This window comes from Pteropus vampyrus, unplaced genomic scaffold (assembly GCF_000151845.1).
Source record: "Pteropus vampyrus isolate Shadow unplaced genomic scaffold, Pvam_2.0 Scaffold291, whole genome shotgun sequence".
In the NCBI taxonomy this organism is placed as follows: Eukaryota; Metazoa; Chordata; class Mammalia; order Chiroptera; family Pteropodidae; genus Pteropus; species Pteropus vampyrus.
Window position 1 is genome coordinate 701,270 of NW_011889072.1, and position 27,056 is coordinate 728,325.

Here is a 27,056-nt window from a genome sequence, read left to right on the forward strand (position 1 = left end):
GAGGCGGACGGCGGAGGCCTAGGGCCGAGGCCCTGGACGGGGCGGGCGCTGAGGCCCGCGGGGGCCGGGACGCCTCTGACGGCGGTCCGCCAGAGGGATCCACTCCGGGCTCTGCAGGCCCTGTAGGACGGCGGGCCCGTGTGTGCGGAGCTCACGGCTGGAGGCTCGCGGAGCCGCCGTGAGGGTCCGGCCTGGAGGCCCGGGCGGGGCGCGGCGCCCCAGGGAAGGCCCGCGTGGAGGCCCGGGCGCGCGGTGCAGGCCTGCGGGAGCCACAGGTGGAAGCTGGCGCGTGCCACGCCCTTCGTGGCCCTTCCGACCTGTCTAAAGGTGGGATGCGGTGTTAGGTATTAATGGTTTTACTCCACTAAGGGCTAGAAATACTCTTGAGGCCGTGGGGAGCCTTCTAAAGGAAAGCCATGAAAACTGGGACCAGAATACAGCCCAGTTCGTCACGCAGGCGCCCTGGTGGCAGCAACGTCTGATGCTTTCACGGGCCGTCAGCAGTGGCTGTGAAAAACCGAAACTCAAGCAGGGTGCGCCCAAGGGAAAATGGCACCTTATAGTGTGAAGAAAGGATGGAAGGATTTAAAACCCAGGGCTAAATCTTTAAGGGCCAGTTTTTCTCTCTGCGTCTGTTTTGGTTCCATGAGGTGGCCTCGGCTGGACCACGGTGGGAATGTTGGGGTCGAGTGTTGGCTCTGTGTAGACGGCATTACCGCAGAGGACACAGATTTTTCTCACTGCCGGAGACGAAGAAGACGTTTGAGGTAGACAGGCATGGAGTAACCTTGACTTGTGGGCCAAACGTAACTTTAATTTTCTGTATCTGCTGTTTTTTGAAAAGTTTTCCCAAGTTCCTGCACACCAAAAGACTTAATTCTGTGTCAGGGGTCGCGAAGTACTTCGCGCCTGTCATCTTGTTTGGTTCTTTCAAAATCGCAGGGGAGATGCGGCCAAGCGGCACGGCCCATTTGGAAGTAGAGGCCGTGGCGGGTCACCCGCGGCCATCCTCTCTCGTACCCGTGCTTTGTTGCCGATTCTCATGCGGTTTCTCCTCTGGGCCTGACGCCGACGTGCAGCCTCCGGAACCGCCCAAGTCCATGAGCTCGTTTACACGCATGGGCATTTTCTGTAGTAGACTCCAGGTTCCTGCTGTACTGATTCCTTTCCCAAAGAGGAAGTTTGTATTATATGGTTCCTCATCGATACAATGGGGTCAAAGTTTACCTGCCTCAGGGGGCTGCTGTGAGGACTCCGCATTAGCAGGGTGCCTGGCACGCCGGAAGCGCTTAAGAGATGTCAGCCGTTCTGCTGTCCAGTGGAAGATCCATGTGAGTGGACAACAGAGGGAAGCGGGCAGGGTTAAAGCCGCTGTCCTGCTCAAGGTACGGCTATGCACTGGTTGGACAAGCGCACACTGATGTGTGGGCAGCTCCTCGCAAGCCCCTTTAAACCTCTAGAACTCCGAGTTCTGTCCCCTTCCTCTTCCGAATGCTCCTGCTGGCAGTCCCATCACCACCTCCTCTATGCTCATCCAGGAACAGGTGCTTCTCCTTGCTGCTTCCCCCTTCACATTCATTCGCGCTTTTCCTTCACCCACTTTCCTATCAACTTGCCAGCTCCCCCTTGAGCTCAGTGGGTCATGAGCTTCCTACACACGGCACAGTGTAGGTGTGCAAGAACCCTTAACGTAGAGTCGAGTGTCGAGCCGAGGTCACTCCAGATTTTAACTTGGCAGCAGGGAGTCAAAAAGGTGAGAGTTCCACTAACGTAACATGAAAAAACCAGCGTTGCGGAGTTTGTGGGGAGCGGTTACATTGGCAGTGACGCTGTAAATTGGTTTAATCTTTCTGGAGAGCAACTAGCGGAGTGTGTATAGACTTTGAGTTCGGAATCCTGGTTTTTAAAACAAACTCTGACCTGCAGACCCTGTGTGTCAGAATGGAGCAGCACTCTGCAGCTGGCAAGCCTGTTCAGGCAGCCCCGTCCCTGTCTTTTCATCCGACCAAAATTTGAACCAATTTCATGCAGGGCGATGTGCTCAGAAACACGCCTTAACCGGAATGGCCAGGCAGTGTGTGCACAGCATCCGCACTGTTGTGAAAACATGTGAGGACGTGGACGAGGGACAGGACGGAATTGACCCTGCTGTAAGTAGTTTTATTTTAGAGTCATGGATTGTTCCCCTAAACTGATGTTTTAGTTCACAGCCATTTTAAAATTCAAACACAAAAGGCACTATAATGCTGTAAGATGCCACGATGGACCTTCCTTCATCCCCCAGTATCTTCCTCCATTGCTCCCTAGCTGCAGGAGAAGGTAGGTGTGACGGCCACAGCCTGCTCACCGCCCAGCCCCCGTGGCATTCTCAGGGCCCCAGCCCACTCGGCCTTTCATTCTTTGCTAGCAGTCCATGCCTGTGCACACACTGCTGTGTGTCCCCTACAAGGCCCAGCTCCAACTTCCGGCCCGGGTCAGGCCTGCAGCACCCTGTCCTCCATGGTACCTCGTACCTTCTGTTTCTGTAGCGGGGAGGATGTTCTGGCCCCTTACGTACTTGTCTCCCCTTGTAGATCTTTGTGCGCCCTGCGCTAAGCATCCAGCGCCTCTCAAAGCAGAAAGCAGATAGCGCATCATGGAATCAGGGTGGCGTTAAGGCCACTCATAGAGTTGATTGACCACCAGCGAGTCACTGACCTTTCTGAGCCTGAGTTCCTTGATCTGTGTAGTGGCAATTGTGAGGGTTAAATGAGACTATGTGGACAGGGCGTGGCGTGGCCTCTGTGCGGTGGCACTCGCCCAGGACGCGGTGGCTGCTGCGGTGTGTCAGGGCCTTCTCAGACCTGCCGCCAACGCCCTCTTCCTGTCGAGGCCCGCCCACACCCCCATCAGACCCTGTCTGCTGTCCTCACTTGGCCTCCTCGTGGCGCTTACGGCCATTTGACACACTTTCTCCTTCGTCTTCCTTCCCCATAATGGGAGGGGTTTTCCCTCTGCTAAGAAGCCCCATGTCCGTAAGTACTTAACGCTTGCTTGATACTAGGTGCTAAGTAAATGTTTGCATAAATTAATCAGATTTCATCTGGGCAAGGGCACATGCCTGAGCTTGTACAATTGGAGAAGGAGGGCCTCCTTATGAAAAGAATACAATGTTACAAATAAAGATTAACTTTGAAAGCACGTATTTATTTAGAATGAGAAAAAGCAAATAAGTTACAGATTTAAAAGTGACCAGTAATACAAACATCACTAAATCCAGGAAAGTAGCATATTTGTTAATTACTTGATTCGCTCTATAATACTTTTGGCTGTGTACTTTTTAATTGCCTCTTCGTCTGACAAAGAATAGAAAGAATTTAGTTGTTCCTTTAGCATAATCGATCAAAAATTTTTATTTTTGACTGGATGCATAAAACATTTCATATATAGATACAGCTGCCGTTGCTAGTACAGTGAGCAGTTTGTGTCTTGGAAAAGCATTTCTTTTAAGTTCCATTTTGCACAATTCCATTCAAAAAAGTAAAAAAAAATCTACACTACATTTATAATTCTACTACATTATCAGGTTTTCTGACAGGCGAGCACAGCAGCTGTTCACACCGTGTTTCTTTCGCACTGCCCACACACTCCCGGTGCCAGGCACCCTGCATCCCGGCCCCGGCCCTGCCCGGTGTCATCACTTGCCGGTGAGCAGGCCCAGTGCTATAGCGATGTTCCTGGAAGCCACCCCTGCACTGAGATGGCCAGTGACAACTGAAGTATACACAGAAGTAACTGCAAACAACATAAATGAGTCCCATTAAACGCAAACTAAATGTATCTCCAACTCTTTGTGCCCTTGGCTGGTTCCCCAAAATGCCGACAGCCCCTTCTAAGCTACCTGCCATAAGGGAAAGAGAGTCAGAGGCAAACTTGGAGCGGAAAGAGGCAGCAGTCTTAGCCGATTGCAGTTAGAATATTTTTTGTAAATTTTACAAAAGGCCATGACCATAGGCACACTTTGTGTAGGACCCTGGAGGGGGCCGGTGCAAGTCAGGGATCCAGAAACCTGAGGGGCGGGTTCTGGCCCTTTGTGGCCACATAACGCAGGAGAGGCGCACGGGGTGCGGGTGCTCAGTGCCGCTTCCAGCTGCCAGTGGGACTGTGTTGGGAAGGAAGCAGCAGCAAAAGGTAGCTCCACAGATCATTGAAATTGCTGGCCTTTATTACGCTTATCTCCTTCGTGATTTAAGTCCCAGTGGCTTTGGTGGCAGTTAATCAGATGAGTGCTGGGTGAGCAAGTCTCACTACAGTCCCGGCGGCACGACGACGCTCGGCGATGGGGGGCTGACTTCGTGTAGCACGCCGGTCCCCAAGGGCACCGCGGAGCCGCACGCACCGCCTGGCGCCGTCGTACCGTCCGCACCTCGTCGCGTGTGGGGTGACGCCCCCCGCGCTGACAGTCGTGTGACAGTACCGCGGGCGCGATGTGCACAGAGCGTGGCACTCCGTCATCGACGCCCGCGCTCCTGGCCGACGCGTTCGCTGCGCTCCGATCGCTGTCGATGAGAGTGTGCTCTTCCTCCTCATTTTTAAAAAGTGCGCGGACCCCGGCGCCGCCCCGTGCGTCTGGAGCTCGCGTCGTTCGGCGCCTCGTTTGCGGCCGTCGTTCTCCCTCGCGCGCGATTTCATCTCGTCGTCTGGCCCAGCAGCTTAGCCGCCGAGCAGGCCGGTGGCCCGGGGCAGGAGGCCGGCCCCAGCCCAGGTGTGCAGCGGCCGCGCCGTCTCGGTGCGTGCGAGCCGCTCTGGCGTTTGTGCGATGGTGAAATCGCCTGACGAAGCCCTTCTTGGACCGTGCCCGGTCATTAGGCAGCACGTGCCTGTATCTGAACAAGAAATCGGTCCCAGGGTGTCTGAAAGTGTTGATTTTTATTTGAACTATTTCAGAAGGGAGCAGGCACAGCTCCTGGAGAGACAGGGTGGTTGTCCCTGCCTCCCCTCAGACAGAGAGAGGGCAGTGTCATGCCACAGTGACCACCAGTGACACTTCTGAAGCGACACTGATGTATACTCATCATCTCTGACAATTTAAAAAATACAGAACACTGGAAAGAAGGAAATAAAAAGCAGCCCTCCTCCCTGTGCCCAGGGTAACCACCGCCAGCGTGTCTGAATGTGCGTGGACGTCAGCTCCAGCTCCAAGAGGGTGGGGCGAGCACGGTCTGCCCATCTCTCCCCCTGACTGGCTACAAAGCCTGGACAGTTGCATGGAGCTGTTTGAGGACTAACAAGTAAATGGTGACAGGCGGGTTGGGGACAAAGGCCACGATTTAAGTGCGCTGCTTCAGCAGGGAGTCCGTTTTCCCTCCAGCATCCCCACCTGGTCTCTGGTGTTGGAAGCCCAGCGGTGGGCCCCGGGCACGAACCAGAGAGCTTTGGGAGGAGGGTCCTCATTTGGGCTCCAGAAGACAGTAGGGGGAAGCCCCACTTTTTCTCCTCTCCCTGTCCTCCACGCAGTCCTGTGGCAGCACTCTGACGGAGTAGGGGGACCCCTGCTGCTTTTTTCTCTCCTCCTGCGGCTTGGTCCCAGACCAGGGCGCAGTCACAGCAAGCAAATGGCAGAGCAGCGGAGGCAAAGCCCTAGGTTCCTGGCTGGAGGACTGAGAAGGGGAGCCCCAGGCCGCTGGAGAAGATGCAGGGAGATCGTGGAGAGGGAAGAGCTTGAAAAGTGATCCCCGAAGTGGCTTCTGAACCTTGGGCTCAATGCAGAGCTGCCACTCATGGGTCTGACCCCCAACAGCTTGCCAGAGACTTTGGGAACTCTACGGAGGGTGGACCACTGCCTGGAAACCACACAGGCCACGAGGTCATGGCTCACAGGGGGACAGCCCGTGACGCTGGAGCTGATGCCAAGGCCACAGCCCACAAAAGGCCAGTTGGGACTTGCATCCTGAACCCGGCCAGCCAGTGCCTGCCAGAGCAAAACACCAGCATCATGCATGGTTTCAGCAAGACCCAAAGCCTCATAACCAACCACACAATATTTAAAACGTCCCGGATACAATCCACAATTACCCAACATATACAGAACCGGGAAAATACACCTCACGAGAGAAGAGACAGGCTGAGGCCGAGAAGCTGCCAGCGTTGGAGTCATCGGACAGAACTTCATGGCAGGCAGAGTTGCGGCCCTCACGACCTTCATCCACTAGCGTTACTCCTGGGAATGTGTTACACTGCATTGCAAAAGCGTTTGCAGGTGTAACTTAGGGTATTGGTCAGCTAATCGTAAATGCGTGAGGGTGTCCTGAACTCTCCAGGTGGCCTCAGCTAATTACATGAGCCCCGAAGTCGAGCTCTTTCTCTGGCTAACAGCGGGAGGGACCACAGAGAGAGTGAAGCTCACGAAGGGTCCAGCAGGCCGCCTGCGAAGGTGAGGGAAGCCGAGGAGTGCGAAGGTCTGGACGCTGAGCGTGACCGGCGTGGACTGGGGGCCTATGTCCGGTACCCACACAGAACCGAATGAGCCTGGGAGTGTGTGCTGCACCAGCGCACCACACGAGACCCCAGGCCAGTGGACACCTCGAGTTAGACCTCGTGAGACCCTGGGCAGAGAACGCTGCTGGTCCACACTGCACCCACACTTCCGGCCCGTGGAGACCGAGATGATAAAAGGCTGTTATTTTAAGTTGCTAAGTTTGTGGCGAGTTAAGATTGCAATAAAAACTAAAGTACACTTTAAAGCAGCTATTAAAATGTTCTGAGAACTCAGGGTACTCGAAACAAATGGAAAGGTAGAAAGTCTAGGGGAAAAATAGAAGATGGAAAGAAAAACATGGGCATTTTAGAACTGAAAAATACAATAATGACAAAGTGGAGGTAGCACAGAGTGACTTTATAGGACATGGACGTACAGTTTTAAGTCAGGTTTTTTTGTTTTATTTTTTAATCTTGAAAATTTTGCAATATTATATTGGCCTGGGAGCCAGGACACTGGTTGCTGGCCTCACCTCTTCACAGACTGGTCTGTGGCTTCCTTCTCCGGCTGCGATTTTCCACAGGACAGGACGGGGCTGGGCCAGCGTTTTGTCGTGTAGGACTCTCTTACTCCCTCTCAGTGATGCCCTATCCCAGGGCTTCCTCGAACCCTTATATGCATTGAAAATTGTTGCTGGATCTGTTTTGTGTGTGTGTGTTTTAACTTATGGAAAATTTCGAACATTCACAAAAGTAGAGAAAACAATATATCAAACCCAGCTTCAATAACCCACAGCACATATGGGCAGTAGTTTAGGGGGTTTTGTTTGTTTGGTCTGTAGTCCCCTCCACTGATCTCTGCCTCCTGGGATTATTTCAGTGAGTCCTAGACATTGCTCCATTTTATCCATAAACACTTTAGTACGTCTTGAAGAGGGTTCTTTCCTTCATGTGTGCACAGGGCCGGCTAGGGAGTCAGCTGTGCTGCTAAATGTCTACTAGGCCCCGCCCAGGGCTGGCGCTCACTTTCCCGGACTGTCCGATGAGTGTTTGACTCAGGATTCAAAGAAGGGCACATGTAGCATTTGGCAAGTAACAGTTTTTAAATTTTAAATTTAATAGTTTCTATCGCCTCCACCCCACTTTTTTCGGCCATTTATTGAAGAAATGAAACCATTTTCCCCATAGAATATGAACATGCTGGTTTCACCTGTGGTCTTTTAGGGCTGAGGCTACATTTCATTAGTGTGTGTAATGAAGTTTCTGAGTCTTAAAGTCGCGTGAACTAATTCTCTTCAAAGTTTAGCCACTGTTTTAAGATTCACTTAGGATTATCTGTTTTATTTTGAGTTTTTAGGGCTTGCTTTTCTAAAATACTGATTTAATCATGTAAAACCATTTACAAGGTTCCCAAGTCAACACGATGAGACGCTATTAGAAGCGGCAGAGTTTCCAGCATTGTCTCCCCAACACCTTTCCCCAACAGGTAACCACGCTCCTTAGTCTGGGTTTATCCTGTTGTCGTTTGAATCGGAAAGAATGTGTGCGTTTGTGTTCCTCCTCTTTTAACACAAGTTAGTGTGCCATGCGCCTGCGTTTGGACCTCGCTCTTGTTCGCTTTCACACCAAAGCAGCATATGGACGTCTTCCTACTTTTGTGAAGATTTTGACGTTAAATTGGGTGGCTTTGTACCAAAAAAAGCTGAGAATCAGTCAGTTAACTAGGTTCATTTTGGCTCTTAAAACTTTTTTTTTCAGTTAATAGAATTTTATTGAATATAAAATCAGAATACCTGATGGTCGAAGGTCAAAAACATTGACATCTGTTTAGTAATCAGGCAGTTCTTATAAAACCTAAAAAGTAAATTGTAAGGCTTGCAAATGTTGCGTCCAGAGTCATCTCTTTGGACTTCTAATCGGTGCTGCATTTGTCTGCGAGCTTCAGCCACTATTCACATGGTGGGGAGGGCCATGGTTTTATGAGGTTTGGTTTGTTTTTGGCTACTAACTACTCCACGTTAATGGGAGTCAAGAACACCTTTCATTTTATTTCACACTGAGCTGTGTTAGCACAGAATCATGGATTCTTGGAGTTGAAAAGGATCTCAACTCCAGGGGAGAGCCCTCCCTGCCCCCCGCCCCATCTGCCAGAGTAAAAGCCTGCCGGGCGCGGCGGGCGTGAGTGAGGGCATTGATGGCAGAGTTGGGAGTAGATCCCAGGTGTGCTGCCTCCAGGCTTCCCCACCCCCCAGCCCTGGGCTGCTGCGCCCTTCCTCGGTTTCCCCCAGGGCCTGCCTTTTTATTTGGCCCTTTTTGTCGCACCTTGATAGACACCCTTCTCTTTATGGGAGGTGCCCTTCTGGCAGCAGAGGTTTTGAGGTGGACTGCGAGTGCCCTTCCTGGTGCCGGGGGGGACAGCGCGGCCCAGGGTGTGGGCTGCCGTCAGTCCTGAGGCTGCGCGCAGCTCTGGAGCAGTGTGTGCCGGTGGGCTGCAGCGCCTTCCCCCCAGGTTTCCAGCGCCAGACGCTTCTGCCGTGCTCAGCCATGCCAGCTTCCAGCAGACAGGGAAGCTGTGCGCTGGGGAGGGCGGCGTCTGTGCAGCTGGCACCCTCCCGTGGGCGTGTGTGCCGGCGCCCGCCTGCCCTCCAGCTGCCAGCCGTTTCTCATCAGCTCTTTGGGGCTTTGCCTTGCAGTGCAAATTCTGATTGTTTTTTTCCTCGGGTTCCTTAACAGTGATTGAATTACTTAGTTGCCGGTCATGCTTAGTAGAAAGGGAATAAAAAAGGGTTCATCCCTTGCTACACTGTAATAAAGAGGTAGAGCAGCCCAGCCTCAAGGAGCTGGGTGGGAATTCCCCGCGGGTATCATCGGCAGTGGGACTACGTTCCCCGGACTGCTGCGGGGCTCAGACTCAGTGGACGCTGGTGAAAATAAGTGCCACATTCTGCTTCCTTAGGTGGTCTGCTTCCTTAGTGTAGGAACACAGCGGGTCCTCACGTCATCGATAGGGTCTCAGAAACTGAGACTATGTGCAACGACGTGTAACGAAACCAGTTGTGCCAGAGGCTGATGACGTGACCAAAGGCTATGTCCCTGCGGCACGTTTCCGGCCACCGGACATCACCCAGCTCTACATAAAGACCCCAAACGCTTCTGATGTGAAACACGAAGCAAGGGCGAGGTCTGCAGACGTTTAGGAAAGATGAAGACAGACGAGGACGATGACTCTCTTCCCCCGCCGCTTCCGGTTCAGGGCTGCGGGGGCCGAGCCCCTGCCGGAGCTCGGGGTGCAAGGGGGGCCCCGCCCTGCTCAGGCCGTCCTCCCATCGCTGGACAGTCTGGGCATTCAGTCACCCCCACGGGCACGTCTCTGGGACGCGGGAGGAACCCGCGTGGGGAACCAGACGTGGGGAGAGTACACACCCCACGGACAGGGTCCCCACATAGAAGTCAGTCTTTTTCTTTCTCATCAACGTAATAACGAAACAATATTGAACAAAATGACGTCATTCAAGCAGCTGCTATATGTTTTTTGGTCCTCCTAAAAGAGGCAACCAAAAATGTTTCAAGGAAGGTGGGTGCTTCTGCACACCGGGCGTTTCAGCAGCCGCGTTGCTGCGGATGGGTGGCCACGCGGGGGCCGTGTGCTGACTTCCCGGCTGCTGCAGGCTGTGCCCCGGCCCTGACTCTGTCCCTTCTGAGTTACGTGTTCCGTGGCAGAGCTTTTTTTTTCACTGGACTTTTTTGGAGTGGCTCGTAGTTCACAGCAAACTGAGTGGAGGTGCAGAGCTCCCACACACCCCTGCCCCCCACACACACTGCCTCCCCACTACCAGCACCCCCAGTTGTGCATTCATTACGAACCTGCATCAACATGCCATCACACAAAGCCTTGGCAGACTTTCGAGCCTTGTTTTTCCAAGTTCAAGGTGGAAATGTGTCCGGATGGTTTTTAAAGTTGTTCTTAATGAGGACGTGTGCCCAGGCGCTGGGTTTGCAGCAGGAGCCCTGAGCGTCAGCAGTGGCCGTGGGATCCAGCCACTAGAGGCGCTTTTAGGAATGAACCCCACGCAGCATTTCGTTCACGTGGAAGGAAGGTGGGCAAACAACCGGGAGGCCCTCGGTTCCCTGGTTCTTACAGCGCCACGTCCCTCTGGCCTTTGGGAAGGGTTCTCCAGCAGCAGCAGAGAAGTGAGCAGGAGTGCCGTCGACGTTCAGGGTCCCAGGGCTGCAGAACACTTGGTGTGCCAAGGGCTCTTGCTGGCCTTGCTGTGTTTCTAGTCTAGCTTGCATATCCTTGCCTTCATAATGTTTGTTTATAAGCACGCAAAACAAAACAAATTAAGTTCCATTAGGTCATAATTTGTATGAGATGGATTTGGGACGTACGTTTTTCCTTCCACTTCTCCCATTGTCAGACTGTAGAAAGTGGCTGTTGGATGAGCAAACTCATGTTTCTGCAGGAAGTGTCTACTTACGCTGCTTGTCCTAAAACAGATCAATAGTCTTTGAGACCAAGGTTAAGTGACATCCACAACATTGGTGTTACATACCAACTTTCTCCAAGTTCTCTACTTAAAGCTGAGTAATTATTCAATGGGTAGTTCATGACGTGTTACTGTTGTGTGATAGCAAACAGATTTTTCTCTAGACTGTCACAGCAGGGCCCTCACGGGGTCTTAAGCAAGTCTGTCTTCCAGGATGGGAGTGTCTTGTGGCCTGAGCTGCAGCATCAGCTGTGTTGATGTTTGCTGTGGGCTGGGTGAGAACAACCAGGAGGGGCTTCATCTAGGGAGCTGTGTCTTAGTCCTCCTTGAACTAAGGAAAGTATTTCTCATTCGTCTCTTCTGCCTTTTGTTCTTATGACAGATGAAACCAAGTTAAATTAAAAGTATACTGTTTTAAATATGCTTTTATTATAAAATGAACAGTTATAGAAAAATTGCATGAATCAAATGCATGGCTTAATGAGTCACAGAGAGGACAGACCCCTGCGCCAGGCGCTCCGGACAGTCCTCCGCTCTGAGAGGGCCAGCGCCCCAACTTGTCGCCCAGTGTTCTCACCCGAAGGGGCGCCTCTGGACACTGGCTGTCCTGAGCTTTCTCAGAGTTATGTGTCCAGAATTGACTTTCTTATAATGAGTAGATCAGAAAGAGCCTGAATAATTTTTTTCCCTCCAAAATTATTATTAAGAAAAAATATAAATGAGAATTATGCAATGGAATAAATAAGAAAAATGGCTTCTAGAAATATCTTCAGGTTGTATATGTTTCCAGAATTGTCGCTTGAGACGGAGGGTTGCTTCGGTGCCGGAAGTAAGACGCCTGTGGCCTGTCTCAGAGGAGCGTTCGATGAGCGTGAGCCGTCGTTCTCCCACTAGAGGTGGCTTCTCGGTGGGGTCTCCGTTCACGTCCCCGCGCGGTGGCACTCACTTCTCAAGTTCTGTGATGTTTTTTGGTGCCAGTGACGTTAATTAAGTAAATGCTTAGAAAACATTCACAGAAAGAATTTAGTTCCTGCTCTCAGAGGGCGTACAGCCTGGAGAGAGCTCTGCGGGTGACAGGTAACTGCCAACCTGGACCAAACGCAGGGCTCAGCTGACATGTGCCTGGGTGGGCCTGGTCTGCTCATCTGTGCAGGAATCGGGATGGAGATAGGTTTGGCGAGATGACAGACTCCCTCCATTGCCCACGCGGCTCGCGTCCCCTGCTCCCGCGGGTTCTCGCTTCCTCGCGCTCTGCTGTTCGCGTGGTGGGTCAGATTGTGGAAGCCCTCTGGGGGTGGACAGTAGGGGCGGCTTGGCAGCTGGTCACCAAGAGGCTTTCTGAACTTAATTCAAGAGATAAAAAGTTCACGAGTTTGTCTCGATAACGAACATGAAAAAGAAAAAAGGGCCAGAGGACTCAGAGCAGTTACGTTGGCCTGCAAGGGACTGGACCGGGGATTTAGCAGGATTAGTTTTCTAAAAAGTTTCCTGCAAACTAGTAGAAGACTTTTTGAAGATAATTAAGTGAAATAAAATAACTTCTGCAGCGGCTGCATCTTTCCTGACTAACCATCTGGCACTCGTTTGCTTTTATTGTGAAGTGTTTTTCTTTAAGTTGACTTTCAAACATAAATACATACATTTAAGAAAGAAATTTGCCATAAATAGAAGGTAACTAACTATATTAGTGATAATTAAAAGCCAGGCATTAGTGATAATTAAAAGCCAGGCAGCATCACTGGATTCTAGCTGACACTTAGCCTGTTCTTTCTTTGCTGGAAATGATGGCATGATCAGCCCTGTTCAACTTCACAGCTCAAACCAGAGACCTTCTCGTGGCACAGGTGCCACTCTGGGCCAGTTGCCCGACCCACTTGGACCCTCAGTGCAGTCATCGTCAAGGGGGCACTCCCTGGGTAGCGATGCTGATTATCGTGAGGTGGGGGTTAAAGCAGCTGCTGGGAAGGGCCTGGCCTGTGGCAGGTGCCTCCTGACACCGGGTGTGCAGCCCTCATGACACTCACCCAGGCTGTCACTCGGCACTGTGTCTGAACTACTTCCCATAGCACTGGTGGCACCCACTCCAGCCTGGCGAGACACGGCTTCGAAGAACCAAGGGGTGCAAAGCTGGCAGAGACAAGCCTGCTGTCTTCAGCTACTTTTCTTGGCGTTTTCCTCACCTCGTCAGCAGAGACGAGGGACCTGCTGAATGCTGCGTGACACGTGTGGGTGCTGTGCCCTGCTGCATCCAGCACTCACAGTGTGTGGTCAGCGCGGTGGCCGTTTGGGCTGAGGAGGGAGGGTATGCCAGGCTGCTCCGCAGCCCAGGGCGGTGCAGGCTGCGGCTGCCTATCACCCCCTCTCCACCAGGTGCGTAGTGATGACGGGCTCGCGTGTGAGATTTCGTGGGCTCAGCGAGCTGCATGCTGCCTGGCTTACAGAAGCACCGAGGAGGTGCTGTTATTGGAGATGTTGCCTGTCATTGTTTTGTGTCCCATTGACCCACATATGAGTAGAAGATAACCTCCTTTTAACTATCGTTATGCAGTTAAGACTCATAGGAGTTGCAGAAATTCTCAAAGAATTCCTGTGTACCTGATCTTTTTTTTATATTGTTTCAATGTCTGAATAGCTAGTGATGATTCTTTGGGTTTCGTCTTGTTTCAGCTGTTCTTCGCTCTTAGCTGCTGACGAATGGGGGAGATCGAAGGGACATACAGAGTCCTGCAGACCCCAGGGACCCGTCTGGGTGCCCAGACCGCTGGGGGAGTGAGCACCCTCGAGCCTCTGCAGACTCTCAGGGCGGTGACAGGGACATCGGCCAGGATGCAGGAGAAGCACGTCCACATCAGAGTGAAGCTGCTGGACAGCACCGTGGAAGTGTTTGACATTGAGGTAGGAAGCATGATTTTTGGAGGCATATTTCCTTATATTTTCTGCTAGTCCAGTATCATGTCCCAGATTCCATTTGCTAGTTCGATTTTGCTTATTTATGAAGTTGACCAAGAGTGGCTTTGGTGACACACAATAAAACCCTTGGGAACGGCGTGTCCCAGTTTCTGCTCTTAGTTTGGAGAGTGGTGTTCCCCTGTCTCCCCTTCGAAATTCTGATATCATTGGGCTCTCCCTTCTTTTCTTTTGAGGGGCTGGCTCAGGCTGCAGGCTGCAAACCGGAATCACGTGGCCGCTGCCCAGTCTTCCTGGGTCAGCCACTGGCTGCCTCGGTGAGGGGGTGTCGTTTAGCCTCACTAGGCGTCAGCTTCCTTGTCCGAAATGTGGGGATGAGCGCAGTCCCCCTTCTCGGGGTGGCTGGGGTGAGAGTTGAGCACTCACCAGGCAGAGGGCCGAGCCGGGGATTGTCGCCCAGCGCCAACACGGCCTGTTTCTCTGGTCAGCACTGATAACACGTTCATTTGGAAATTTCTGGAAAGTAGATCGCGCTGCTAACATTGACAGATACAGTTGTGTATGTGGGGTGTGTATGTGTGTGTGTGTGTGTGTGTGTGTATTTTTAAACAATAGCTTTAAGACCCACGTAATACATTAAAAAATACTTTTTCTGATTTCCTAAAAGACATCACAATGAATATTCTTTCTAAAAGTTATCCTTTTCACATGTAATGCATAAATATATTCTCTTAAAAATATTTTCATATTGACTTCCATAATGTCATTAGAAGCTTTTCCAGTTCTTAGTGTCACAAAAGTAAGGACAAGAGGATGAACTGTCGCAGGAGGCCTGCTGGTGCTTGGGTTTTTCTGTCAAGAAGTTAAAGTGCCATGTGGGAAATAAAAAGATGATTGAGCCGTGGGCCGGCCGTGGACAGGAACCTTCCTTAGACCCCGTCCAGACTACGTTGCCTGGAGTGGGTGGGGGAGACAAGAGGGGCAGAGGGAGCCCCTGGTAGGATGGGAGGACGGGCCTCAGGGCTGCAGGGAGGGTGGCCACCCCATGCTTGGAGCCTGGGCACATCGGCCTCTCTGGCTGAGTGACGACAAGGATCTCGTGCCTAGATTGGTTGTGTATGAATTCAGGACCTGAACGCCCCTGTTCAGGTCCTGTTTGAGTAGGAAATGCAGTTATTTCATCAGGGCCGTGGGAACTAGAACCGTGGAGCCTGTCCGGCCTCCTCCCAGCCCCTCCCGTGTTGGAAGGGGCCCCTCTACAGGGGGCGCTTCCCCCTCTTCACCAAGGTCCTCTGCCAGGAGTCACCTGCAGGAAATAGGCTACAGGTCTGGGAATTCACTGGATGCCCAAATCTCTCCAACCAAGCGTTCACGAGCATTTCCCCCATGTGCCCACCCTGGGTAAACACACCCGCTGTGGTCGAGGCCGATGACAGGTTCAGAATTTCTAAAAGATGGAAAGAAGAAAGAAAGGAAGAAAGGAATTGTATTACAGTTTGCTTTTGGAGCACCTTTTTTTGTTCTGCTTAATGATCTTTATCTAAAGCTAGACTCCAGAAAGAAGAGAGCACACATTTATTGTTGAGTCATAAATAGAATGGGAAGTTCACTTTTACTAAGTATTGGGGTCGTTTTATACTTAAGGAAATAAGAGATAGTGTTGTGTAAGGATTTCAGAATATTTAGAACTTGTAGAAGTTTTAATAAGTTGGGATTGTTGTTTATATTAACCAAATCCCACTGCCGTGTTTGGTATTTTGATGTACCTGGAAAGTGACCAGGAATCAGACGCAAACTGCTGTTGCAGATCCCGAGCTGGGTAGAGTACTTTTTCAGTTGTGTTGCTGCTGATGCATACCCTTTAGGAGGAGTTAAAATTAAGCTTTTTTGTAAGTTAGTTGTATTCTGCTTCTAAGCGCCCTATCCTCCAGCTAGCTTTGCTCAATAACAAACCGCCCCAAAACTCAGCAGTTTAAAACAACCAATATTTACTAGCTCTTGCATGTCTGAGTGTTGCCTTGGAGGTTCTTCCGGTCCAGGCTGGCTCAGAGGGGCAGGGTGGTTTAGGGTGGCCTCACTCCCAAGTCCAGGACCCCATCTGGAACCTCCCTCCAGTAACAGCCTGGCCTCGCTCACCTGGCAGTGGAAGCTGTAAAGTCCCTGGAGGCCTAGGCCAGGCATTCAGGGCTGTAGCTTCCGCGGCGTTGCTGATGGAAGCCAGCCGCCAGGCCGCAGCAGATTCAGGGCGGAGAAGCAGAGCCGCCCGGATGAGGGCATGCCGAGGAGCCCGGCCTTTTCGCAGGCTTCCGCAGCAGCTGTTTCAGTGGGTCTGGAGGGTGGTCCCGGAAGAAAGACTGAAGCCCCAGTGGTGTCAGGGGGCTGGGCCGGTTCTCCAGATGATAGCCAGATAGCCACACGGCCTGGGCCTGCCCTTGGCAGGCGGAGCGGCCTCCCAGAAGCACTGCTTCCACCGCCCTCCAGGAGGGGCTGGCTGGGGCAACTGGTTTGTCCTGCACCTTTGTCCCCAGTGTCTCCTGTGGGCACAGCTCCGAAGATCCAGGATCCAAAGATCAAGGCTGGTTCCGACCCGGGTGCCCCATCTCTGCTCCACCATCGTTTGTCTGCTGCTGGTCTGTTTCCCCACTCCCACCCCACGCCCCTCACGCTTGACCGGAGAGACAGACTGTGGTCAGGTGACATTTGCTGTTGGACCTGTGGGATGCTGCAGACTTGCAGTGCGGGGCATGGGCTATGGAGCACTGAGGTCCCCGGCCGGGTGGGTCTCTGTCAGCTGCAGTGAGGGCACTCCCCGTCCCAGGCCTGGCTGGTGGTCCCGGGACGTGAGGCTTTATTTGAGTCCCTGCTGTACGTTCAGTGTCTGGGACCGCGCCTCGCTCCGTGACTGTGTGCTGAACGAACAGGGAAAGCTTGGGCTGGAGCGGCATCTTGACCGAAGGGCGCTTGGACTCTCCCCGCTCACTGTAGGGTGTTTTCGGACCTCGGACTTAGGTGTTTTGTTTTGTTGGTTGTGGGGATTTGGGGCCGTCCATACCTGTCTTACGTCTGTTAACTTGGTTTATTTTTTTCTTAAGCCTTAAGCAGTAGGGTCCGTAAACTGCTTAAGGGCGGATGTGCTGCTGACACCTTGGGAAACACTGGCTTGCACCCGCAAATGGTCGCGAGCATCGGCCGCGCGCAGGGGTGCAGGGAATCCCCTAGTTGATAGTGAAGGTTTATACTTAAGGGGCCTTTTTAACTTAGGGAAGAATTTGACATTTAGTTATTTTTGAAATGCTAATATTTTGCTTCAGTGGAAAACGTAGAGCTCGACCTGAAGACCTGTCCGCTGGGCCACGTCTGTCTTTCCCGCAGTCTGCGGTGGGTTGGCCCGTGTCTGTCTTCAGCATGGGAGACGCCCTCGCTGGCTTCACGATGTTGTCTTCAGAAGGGTGAAGTCTGCATGACCCGGCTTTAGTTATATCTCCCGTCTCCCTGTGCAAATGAACTTGGTTTTCTGTCAGTGTAGACCGCCACGGCGATGGCAGATGTTTCCAGAGCTGAAACTGCGGACAGAGGGGCTGGTGGAGCTGATTAGGCGTGGGGTGCAGTGCAGTCCCGGCGCGCGACGACGCTCGGCGATGGGGGGCTGACTTCGTGTAGCACACCGGTCCCCAAGGGCACTGCGGAGCCGCACGCACCGCCTGGCGCCGTCGTACCGTCCGCACCTCGTCGCGTGTAGGGCGACGCCCGCACTCCTGGCCGACGCGTTCACTGCGCTCCGATCGCTGTCGATGAGAGTGTGCTCTTCCTCCTCATTTTTAAAAAGTGCGCAGACCCCGGAGCCGCGTGACGCCGGCGCCGCCCCATGCGTCTGGAGCTCCCGTCGTTCGGCGCCTCATTCGCGGCCGTCATTCTCCCTCGCGCGCGATTTCATCTCGTTGTCTGGCCCAGCAGCTTAGCCGCCGAGCAGGCCGGTGGCCCGGGGCAGGAGGCCGGCCCCAGCCCAGGTGTGCAGCGGCCGCGCCGTCTCGGTGCGTGCGAGCCGCTCTGCGGTGTTCCCGCAGAACTGCCTGATCCCCATCGTAAGCAGCGTGCATTTTGTTGCAGCTTTCTTTCTAGACCTAGGCGACACATGCTTGTTTAATTCTTGTGGCCTGTAGGTCAGGATGGCTTGAAGCCAGAAGCTAAGGTCGTCTGTCTCCTGAACAATATTTAATAGCGTCAAAGGGTAAAGTTGGGTAGAAAATGCTTCATACCTTTATTGAGACGTGTCCTATAGCGTGCAATCTGCCCATCTAAAATGTACAGGTCGGTGTCCTTGTAGTGTATTTATAGACTTGTGCGACAGTCACCAGTCAGTCACGGAACAGTTCAGCACGTCCGGAGGTAGCCGCACGGCCTTTAGGTCCACCGCTGCCCCCCAGCCCCCTCCCACAGCTCCACGCACGCAGCGGTTTGCTCTGTGTGCGGCTCCCGCCATGCTGGGCGCTTCAGGCGTGTCCGGCCGCGTCGCAGAGCATCGTGCTGGGGAGTTCGTCCCCGTTGCGGCCCGGGTCAGCACCGCCCTCCGCGTTGTGGCCGAACAGCGTCCCCTCTGTGGATGGATCACATTCTGCTCATCGTTCAGCAGCTGGTGCACGGTCCACCTTTGGCAACTGTGAATAATGCTGCTGCGCACACTCGTGTGCAAGCTCGTTCCTCAGCCCTGAACCTAGGGGTGGAATCGCTGGGTCGTGTGCTAGCCCTGTGTCGACTCGTTTGAGGAGCCGACAGACTCTTCCCGAGTGGCCGTAGCATGTGCGTCCCTCCAGCAGTGCTCCGGGCTGCAGCCTCCCCACACTCTTCCCTGCTCTCACCCGACCTTCCGAGTCCAGCCGTCCAGCGGGCTGTGAAATGGTGTCTCATTACGGTTTGAGATGACATTTTAGAAGTTAGTTTAATGACAAAAGGAGGAATGTTTTCATCAAAAAGATGAGAACTGTGCCATGACAAAGTTGTCTTCGGGGTGGTTCCTTGGACAGATTGTGAGTGGCGGTGAAGTCTGACCTTGCCGACCTGGTCACCGCATGTAGAATGGCCGTTTTGGCCCCCCAGAGTTGTGAGGGCCACGGAGAAGGCCCGGCGGAGGGCTGGCCGCAGTGATCCTTGGAGAGCGAAGCTGACAGAGCAGCCGCTTCCTTGTGATATGTTAAAACCATTTCAGAGTTTCCTTGAGAGTTGTCATGCGGATTTAGAGAACCAGGCACCGCCAGTCACAGTGTATCTAAGTCAGCGTTTACCTCATAATGGCCGCCAGCGTCTAGCATCACCCTGGCGTTACATTCGTTTGCTGCAACTTGGAGAGAGTGCAGGGGGTGCACCTCGTGGCTCTCTGCTGGCTGCTAATTAAATTAAAATGTGCCCTCCGTGCGGCAGGGCACCTGCTGCGTGGTCACCTGCGGCATGGTCACCTGCTGCGTGGTGCAGGGGGGAGGCCCGTGTAGGCTTCAACCGTGTCCTGTTTTAAGTGACCGCTGATGTTTACTGATGGGATTTTAAGCTGTCCGAAGGTTGGTCAGTGGCCAGTTTTTTGATCTAGTAAAATCTTGATTTGTTTTCAGTTGATTCACTGAATTTCTGTTTCCCAAACCATGAAAGACACCATCTGGAAGCCATGTGTCAGCCTGCCTTGTCCTGTGTGCAAAGCCGTGGCGCGGGAATGCTTTCCGCTCCCAGCGGAGTGGCGTGCGGTGTCTAAACTCTCTCCCTGCGTGCCGTGGAGGGAGAGGTCGGGAGTGAGTGTGGTCCTTCCTGCGGTGGCCTCCTGCTGGGCCTCACAGGGTGCAGTGACCAAACAGTGCCACCTCTCGTGGTTGATTAGCCGGTTTAGGAGTCAATGCAAGTCATAGCTTGTTTATTATCTGGACGTAGGTATTGTGGAAAGAGTGATATTTGGTGATTAAAAGAACAACCTGGGGCATATTTCGGGTGTGTGCAGCTCACCCATGGGGCGAGCGCCTGTGCCCGTGGGGGCCGAGCGCTAACAAACGAGGTTTTCCTTCCGTTTGCTCACATTCCCCTTTTCCATAAAATACTCGACATTTTTAGAGTAGGCTTTTTTTTTTTCAAAATTACAAAAGCTTTTGCTCAAATATGTGACAAGTGGGAGGACAAATTCTCAGTCCTGAAGTTCCGTGCTAGAAGTCTGTAGGTTGCTATTCCAGTAAAAACTTAATGTTTTCTTTCTGGCCAGGAAAAATTATCAAAATTCCAGAAAGTATCATACCCAGATGTTGGTCATTGCTTCCCCATGAGAATCCTAAATATGGCAAATGAACCGCCTTAGAACTTATTTTGGGCCATCTCAGAAGTAAAAGTTAGTAATTCAGCATCTGAAATTCGGGGACAGTGTCAGCTTTCTACAGAAGTTCTTACGTGTTCCTAGTATATGCAGCGATTATGTGACTCTGCTCTGGCATCCGAAACCTATTATTTTGTCTTGGAAAGTTGATCTGTTTCTTTGACCCTGATGCCAGGAATGTGCAGGGCGGGGCAAGGCAGAGACGTGGACGATTTTATTCTTAGTCGCCCGGCTGTGGCATGGAAGCTCCGGTGCCCACTGCCCCCAGCCCCCAGGCACAGGCCCACACCTGCACGGTGGGCCTGTGCAGTCTGCCAGAGCATCGTGATGAGGAAGTGGGCCGGACCCTGCGGGAGAAGGGGGAGAGTCGTGCTGTGGCTCTCCGCACCGGTCACCCCTGCTGCCACCGGTAGTCGTGCGATGCAGAACCACCAGCTCATCCCAGGCAGCGGCGGGTGGGAGAGATGGGACTTGCGGTCGGGCATCTCGACTGGCCGCGGCGCCAACACTGTTTTGGAAGCTGGGCGCAGAGGCCAGTGGGGTGGAGGGGACTCGTGGTGCCGTTCTTGAGTGGAGCTCAGGACACGGTGAAGCGGAGCCGGCAGGGGATCGGGGTCCCTCGGGACGGGGCAGGACGGGGAGAGGCGCGCAGACGGGCACCCAGGGCCTGAGGCATCTGGGGCCCTGCCCACTGGGGCCCACCCGGGACCCATAGACTGAGGACAGCCTGCGGGGTTCCTGCTGTGCGAGGTGTGGGCTCCGGGGTCCTGGCCAGTGCCTGGGACAGGTCGGGAACGATCAAAGGCCACGTGGGGTTCGAGGTGCCCCTCGGCGTGTAAGCAGAGGCTCCTTGCCCTGTCCTCGTGCACAAGGGTGGGCGTGGCCACCGCCGGGACCTTCCAGATCTGGGACGTTCACTCTGGTTCCTGCTGAAGTGAAGTGCGGGCGTCAGCGACGTCGCTGTCACCTGGGCTCCGGGTCACATGATCGTGGGCTTTCACTTTTAGAGGGATCCTGACTGGTCATCACAGAGGAACCTGAGAACGTCTGCAGGCGCCCCCAGACGGGGCCGGGGAGCGTCCCGTGCACTCCTGCTGGTTCTCCTGCCCGTGTCTTGTGCACAGCGGCAGAGGGGCCCGGCCCTTGCTTATTATGGGCTTTTTCCTGCTCGCGCTGAAAATCAGAAAGAAGGATTTTCCTCCTGGGTCAGACACTCTTAAACATCTGCCTGGAGCTGGTGACGTCAAAAGCTTCAGCCTAGACTTCTGTCATAATTCATCGACAAATCTAAAATATGTTTTCCTACAATCTAATGTTTCTGATGATGGAAAATATATTCTTAGTGTTCTGTTTTCAGATATTCATAACGTTTCCTCATAATTATACTTATTTTTCGTTCGGTCCTTCCTATTATGTGGCTGTATGCCTTTTTGCATGTGTTGATATTCGAAACCAGTAAAGTCAGATTTTTGTACGAGAAGAAAAGCCCTTTTTTTTTTTTTTCAATTAAAGTAATTTTCAGTTAAGAGAACTCAGAATGACTCTAAGGCCGTAGACATTGCTGTCCTTCTAGAAAATATTTTGAAACATACTTGTAAAAACACGTAGTGAGCTCTTTTAAATCAAACTACGTTAAATCAGAGATATTCAGCTTTATAGCTATTTGCTACTGGCTTTACCTTATGTCAGTCTTACACCTTTTAAAACCATATGAAATAGTAGAAACATCCTTAGTTAGAATGCAGATTGTATTATGAAATGAAATTATAAATTATACATGGGGGCTAACATCACGTAAAATTGAACTTGTTAGCATATTAACATCAAGAATACAAGTAGACATCTTGAGACACTCTTGGCGTAAACTCTTGCTGAGAACACAGGCTTTTACGATGGGTTTTCAGTTTCTTATTTAGCGGAATCTAATTTGGAGAAAACGAAGCATGAAAGGAGGGCAAACTTGTTTTAGAAAATCGTTGCAATAAATTCTAAAAACCAAAGTTTTTATTGCTGTAAATTTTCTGCAGTTTAGAAATTGATGTTGTTTTTAATTATTCACATCAGCTGGATTTATGAAATAGTAGTGTTGTGTGGGAGGGGTTCTATTTTCCCCCTATAAAGTGTTTGTAATGTATTTTTAAATTATAAAGTTAATGCATGCTTATAGTAAAAAAAAATAAAAATCAGTCAATATAAGAGAGTACAGAGGGAAAAAATTAAAATTAGTTATTCTACTACGCCCAGAAATAACCTCTGACATTTTTGTCATGTCACGACTGCAGTCCTCTGGGACCTCAGGGCTGACGTGTGCTGTGCCCGCACCCTGTCCGCACCCCGCGCTCAGCCATCTGACTAGTTTAGACGGAGAACGTGCATGAGCTCCCGTGGTTGGTGTGTTTATGTCGTTCCTCTTTTTGGCTCCCGTTTTATGAATGTCGACCCTGTGTTCATTGGTATAGCTCTATTTATTGGTATATTTTGATGAATATAGCAATGTTTTCCTCTTATCAAATACCCTTTTTAAAATTTTGGCTCAGTGCCTTTTGGGCCTAAATACAGCCATGTATTCTATGAAGTTCAGGTTCTGATGCTTTTGTTTGTTTGTTTGCAATATGCCTGGTGTGCCCGTCTTATCCTTTTATTTTTAACCCTTCTGGATCATTTGCTTTAGCTGTGTTGTTAATGTATGCCCAGTCGCCAACACTGAGCGCTCACCTCGTCCCAGTGCTGCTCCGAAGCACATGCACCGGTCATTCCGCTCATCCTCTCTCTCAGCATTTTTATCAGTTTTACTTATACTTGAGAAAACGGAGATACAGAGAGTTTTAAAGACGTATCCAGTGCTGGAAGTTCCAGCAAGGACAGTTAGTAAAAACAAGAAAAGAAAAGAAGAAAAAGTAAAGTCAAGGGCATCCAGATTGGAAAAGAAGTGAAATTATCTCTATAGATGACATCATCGTGTATATGGATAATCCTGAGGAATCTACTCCCTTAAAAAAAAACCCTTTAGAACTAATAAATTCAGCAAGGTTTCAGGATACAAGATCAATATAAAAACATCAGTTCTGTTTTTATACACTAACAATAAACAATCCCGAAGTAAAGGTAATGGAACTCTATTTACAATGGCATCAAAAAGTGATGAAATACTTGGGGTAAATTTAACGAAAGGACCTCAAAACTTGTACACTCCCTGGTAGTCAGCTACTAATTTCTTGAAGGGGAGATCAGTAGTTATAAACCATAAGAGTTTTGAAAAGCCAATTAGTCATCTGAAGAATTTGTATTAAACTTTTTATTTATAGAAAAAAATTCTAAAGGGAATAACCCAGAGAGGTCTTTTTTCTTTTGCAGTATAATTATAAAAATAATTGCAAATTTCCAAGCATGATAAAATTTTAATTAAAATACAACCCCCTGATGTGTTTGTTTATAGGGTCAAATTACCTTCCCTTTTGCATTGTCCATCCATTTTCCTGTATATTAAAACTTCAATTACAGTTGTATTTTCTGTTGAATCCAGCCTCAAAATATGTACTATTTTTTACATTGCAACTTTTTTCTAAAAACTAAACACAATAATATATGTGAAATCCTAAAATAATTGAAGCTCTGTTGCATTGTGCATTAACATTTAGACTGTCCACTGAACGTACTGCTATGTGACACAATCAGACAGTGTGTTTTCTCTAAAAAGCTCTCTTAATTGGGGGTGGGGGACCGGCGGAATGCCTACATGCTACTAAAAACGAATTCAGTAAATCTCTGTGTTTTCTGAAAAACATGACCTCAAAGGGAAAATTTAAATGCCAGAACCAAGTGTCAAAAGAAACCAAGATTTTTTTTTGTTTTTTTGCCCTTCAATAACTACTCAAAGATTAAAGAAAAAGATTTGGCTCAGAGAACATATATTACTCACTTTCATTTTGGGGTAGTTACCAAAATATCATACTTATTAGCAGCCATCCCTAGTGCTTCTAGGAAAAGGCACTGACATGAAGCATAAACATGGCTCGGCTGAGTTCCAAACAGGTGTTATGAGCTCCAGTAAAGCCATTAACAAAAAATAAATTTAAAAAAATTTTCACACTAAAAACTATGAAAGTGCCGAAAAATTAAATATCTAAATAAACGAAAGACACCCCTGATCAACGGCAGCACTTCCCCCAACCGTGACCCCAGTGTGACCCTAACAAAATCTCAGAGGGCCATTTTGCGGAAGTTGACAAGCTGATTTTAAAATCTGGGTGGAAATGCAGAGGACCTGGAGTGGACAAAAACAGCCCTGAAAAAGAAGAAAGTCGACTCACACTTGCCCAAATCAAACCGTGCTGCTGCGGCGGCCAAGGCACTGCAGTGCTGGCCCAGGGCAGCCGTGTGGATCAGTGGGGCAGAGCTGAGTCCAGAGTGAAATAAACGAACAGAGCGCCAAGCCGACCCGATGGGGAGCGGATGGTCTTCGACAGGCGGTGCTGGGACGGCCGGATCTCCCTACACAAAGCATGAGGCATGACCCTGCCTCACACGCACACAAAACTAAGTCAAGGCCAGGGTCAAAACGAAAGCTCCTAGAGGAAAACCTAGGAATAAATTTTCACAACCTCAGGCTTCTTAGATATAACACAAAAATCACAAATGACAAAAAAATAAAATTTGGGCTTCATTAAAAAAATCTGTTCTAGAAATACTATTGAGAAAGTGAAGAAAATATTTGCAAATTACATATCTGATAAGGAGTTTATATCTAGAATATATTTTTAAAAATAACCGACACCTCAATAATAAAAAGACAAGCAATCCACCCAGTTTGAAGTGTCACCCGAGGTCACGTGGCTAGAAAGCAGGGCACAGGAGCTCTCACGCAGACGGATCTCTTACCGGTGCTTTCTTCTCTTTCTAGAGCTCTTACATCTTCACTTTGTGCTCTTGGATTACGGAGGCAGTTGCCTTACTAACTTTTAATTTCATGATGAAATGTTGGTCACAGGTTCATCTGCTAAGGGGCAACAGTTTTCTGCTGAGTGTTCATCTGACATTTGTTTTTTTTCTGTTTCTTTCCTCCTTTTACTTTGAATATTTGCAGTGATGGTTCTATTTTGATCACCTGTTTTTGTGTTGGCTGTCTTAAGGAGGTCTTGTGTGAGTGGCTGGTTACAGACTAGTTGAAACTTGACGTTTATCTAATGACTTGAGGTTTGTATGTGAGTCAGTTCTGCCTTTGTTTCTTCTCTGCCAGGGGCGGTACCCGGCAGCGGGGCTCTGGCCGAGCAGCCGGTCACGTGCGTAGTTTGCTCGTGGCTTCTGGTTTGGTCCCATCTCCTGTGCTCCGCCAAGCCAGCCAGATGCGAGCTGGGACTTTGCTGCCGACGCCCCTTCCCCTCGTCCTGCACACGGAGGGTGCAGGTGGCAGCGTGCCGGCTGTGCCCTTCGCCGTTGCTCTTTGGCCTGGCGTCTCGTGTGCGTCTCCCCGTGCACACCAGCACCCTCTGGCGCTGGTGCTGTTGCCTTTGGCCCTCTTCCTGCCGAGCCTGTGGTTCAGGATTTAGCAGTTTTCTAGTTTTACTGAAAATGGAGTTTACGTTTTTTGTTTCTTATTTTCTGTTTTGATGTGGAATGATTCCACGAGAGGTGGGGGAACAACAACTCGGAGTGCAGGAGAAGAGTCCCCGCACACTCTCCGGGTCGCCCGCCCCCCGCCCTGTCCTTCGTCCCCTCTCGCAGACCCCTCCCAGAACTCTTGCCGTTCCTCTTAGCACAGCCTGAATCGGGATTTTCCTTTCATTATGTGCATCTCGAGAAGCTTCTGTTTTCTTTCCATACCACCGGTTCCAGTTTACGTCTCACTCCCTCTTACCCATCCTGTTCTTCAGGCCGCCCGTTGAGGTTTAATTTCTGGAGTTATCTTTTTACTTCCCGTTTTTATTCCTTAGTTTCCCACGCCCTCCCCCCCACCACCCCGTCTTCTCATTTTATGACTACATTGACCTTTCCGAGGACCCTAGTTTTAAATTAAGTTTTCTGTGCTCTTATCGGGAATTAATTTTCCTGCTTTTTGGGTCTCCGTCTTTGTCTCAGGAGTTTGGTTTTAAGTGTCTGGTTGTTCTCGGTTGTTCGTGTACTTTTGCAAATGAGGTTCCAGACCGATTGGTACTGGTTTCACTGACCTTTTTTAAAGTTTGGTTTTCCCAGGCCAGCTTCCCTTCTGAGAACGCCGGCTGCCTGCCCCCGGGGCCCAGGCTGGGTGAGCGAGCGGGTCGGGCACGCTGACAAACGGGTTTCCTTCTCGTTCATGCGCTTTCTCAAGCGCACACAGGTAGGGACAGGCAAGCCGGCAGACCTCTCTGTGGACGTAGGGGAGGAAGAATGACCTGCAAGGCCGCCGGCTCCAAGAGATCAGCTGCTGAGCCAAGAGACCATCTGTTTTGCTTTTCCCCTGATGCTAAGTTAAAGACAGGGAATCAAAAAATGGCGGGTTGATTTCCCAGCTCCTGACCCCTATCAGAAGTAGCAGGTCGCTTGTTGGACGTGCACCGTGTGTGACAAGGCGGGGCCTCGTTCCCGTGGCGGCTGCCCTTTCGCTGTGCCTTGTGCTGTGCGAGGAGAAGTGAGCAGCCCGTGCCCATCGGGAGTGTCCCACGTGTCTCGTCTGCACTCAGGCCTGCCCCTTCCCCACTCGGCTGCGGGCAGGAAGCTCATCCCAATTGCGTGTTCTCAGGCCGCCACCCACCTCCCCCCACGGAGGATGTGGGGATTCGAGGAGGGCGCTAGCAGGACAGGCGCCTACGGGAACCTCCCCCACGTTAGACCTCAGCTGGTCATGCCGAGCTTCTGCTCCCTCTGTGGCGTGCTGGCAGCTCGAGCCTGGA

At 51.0% G+C, this 27,056-nt stretch overlaps 1 protein-coding gene across 1 annotated transcript in view; it reads left to right on the forward strand.

Annotated features, from left to right (window-relative positions):
* Positions 1-1,217: 1,217 nt before the first annotated feature.
* The window catches only part of FARP2 (FERM, ARH/RhoGEF and pleckstrin domain protein 2), a 96,865-nt gene continuing 71,026 nt past the window's right edge, over positions 1,218-27,056 (forward strand). Inside the window, exons 1-2 of the mRNA XM_023521086.1 lie at positions 1,218-2,150; positions 13,611-13,838. Of these exons, the coding sequence (XP_023376854.1) occupies positions 13,638-13,838 (201 nt within the window). The 5' untranslated portion in view covers positions 1,218-2,150; positions 13,611-13,637. The remainder of the gene's footprint in view (positions 2,151-13,610; positions 13,839-27,056) is intronic.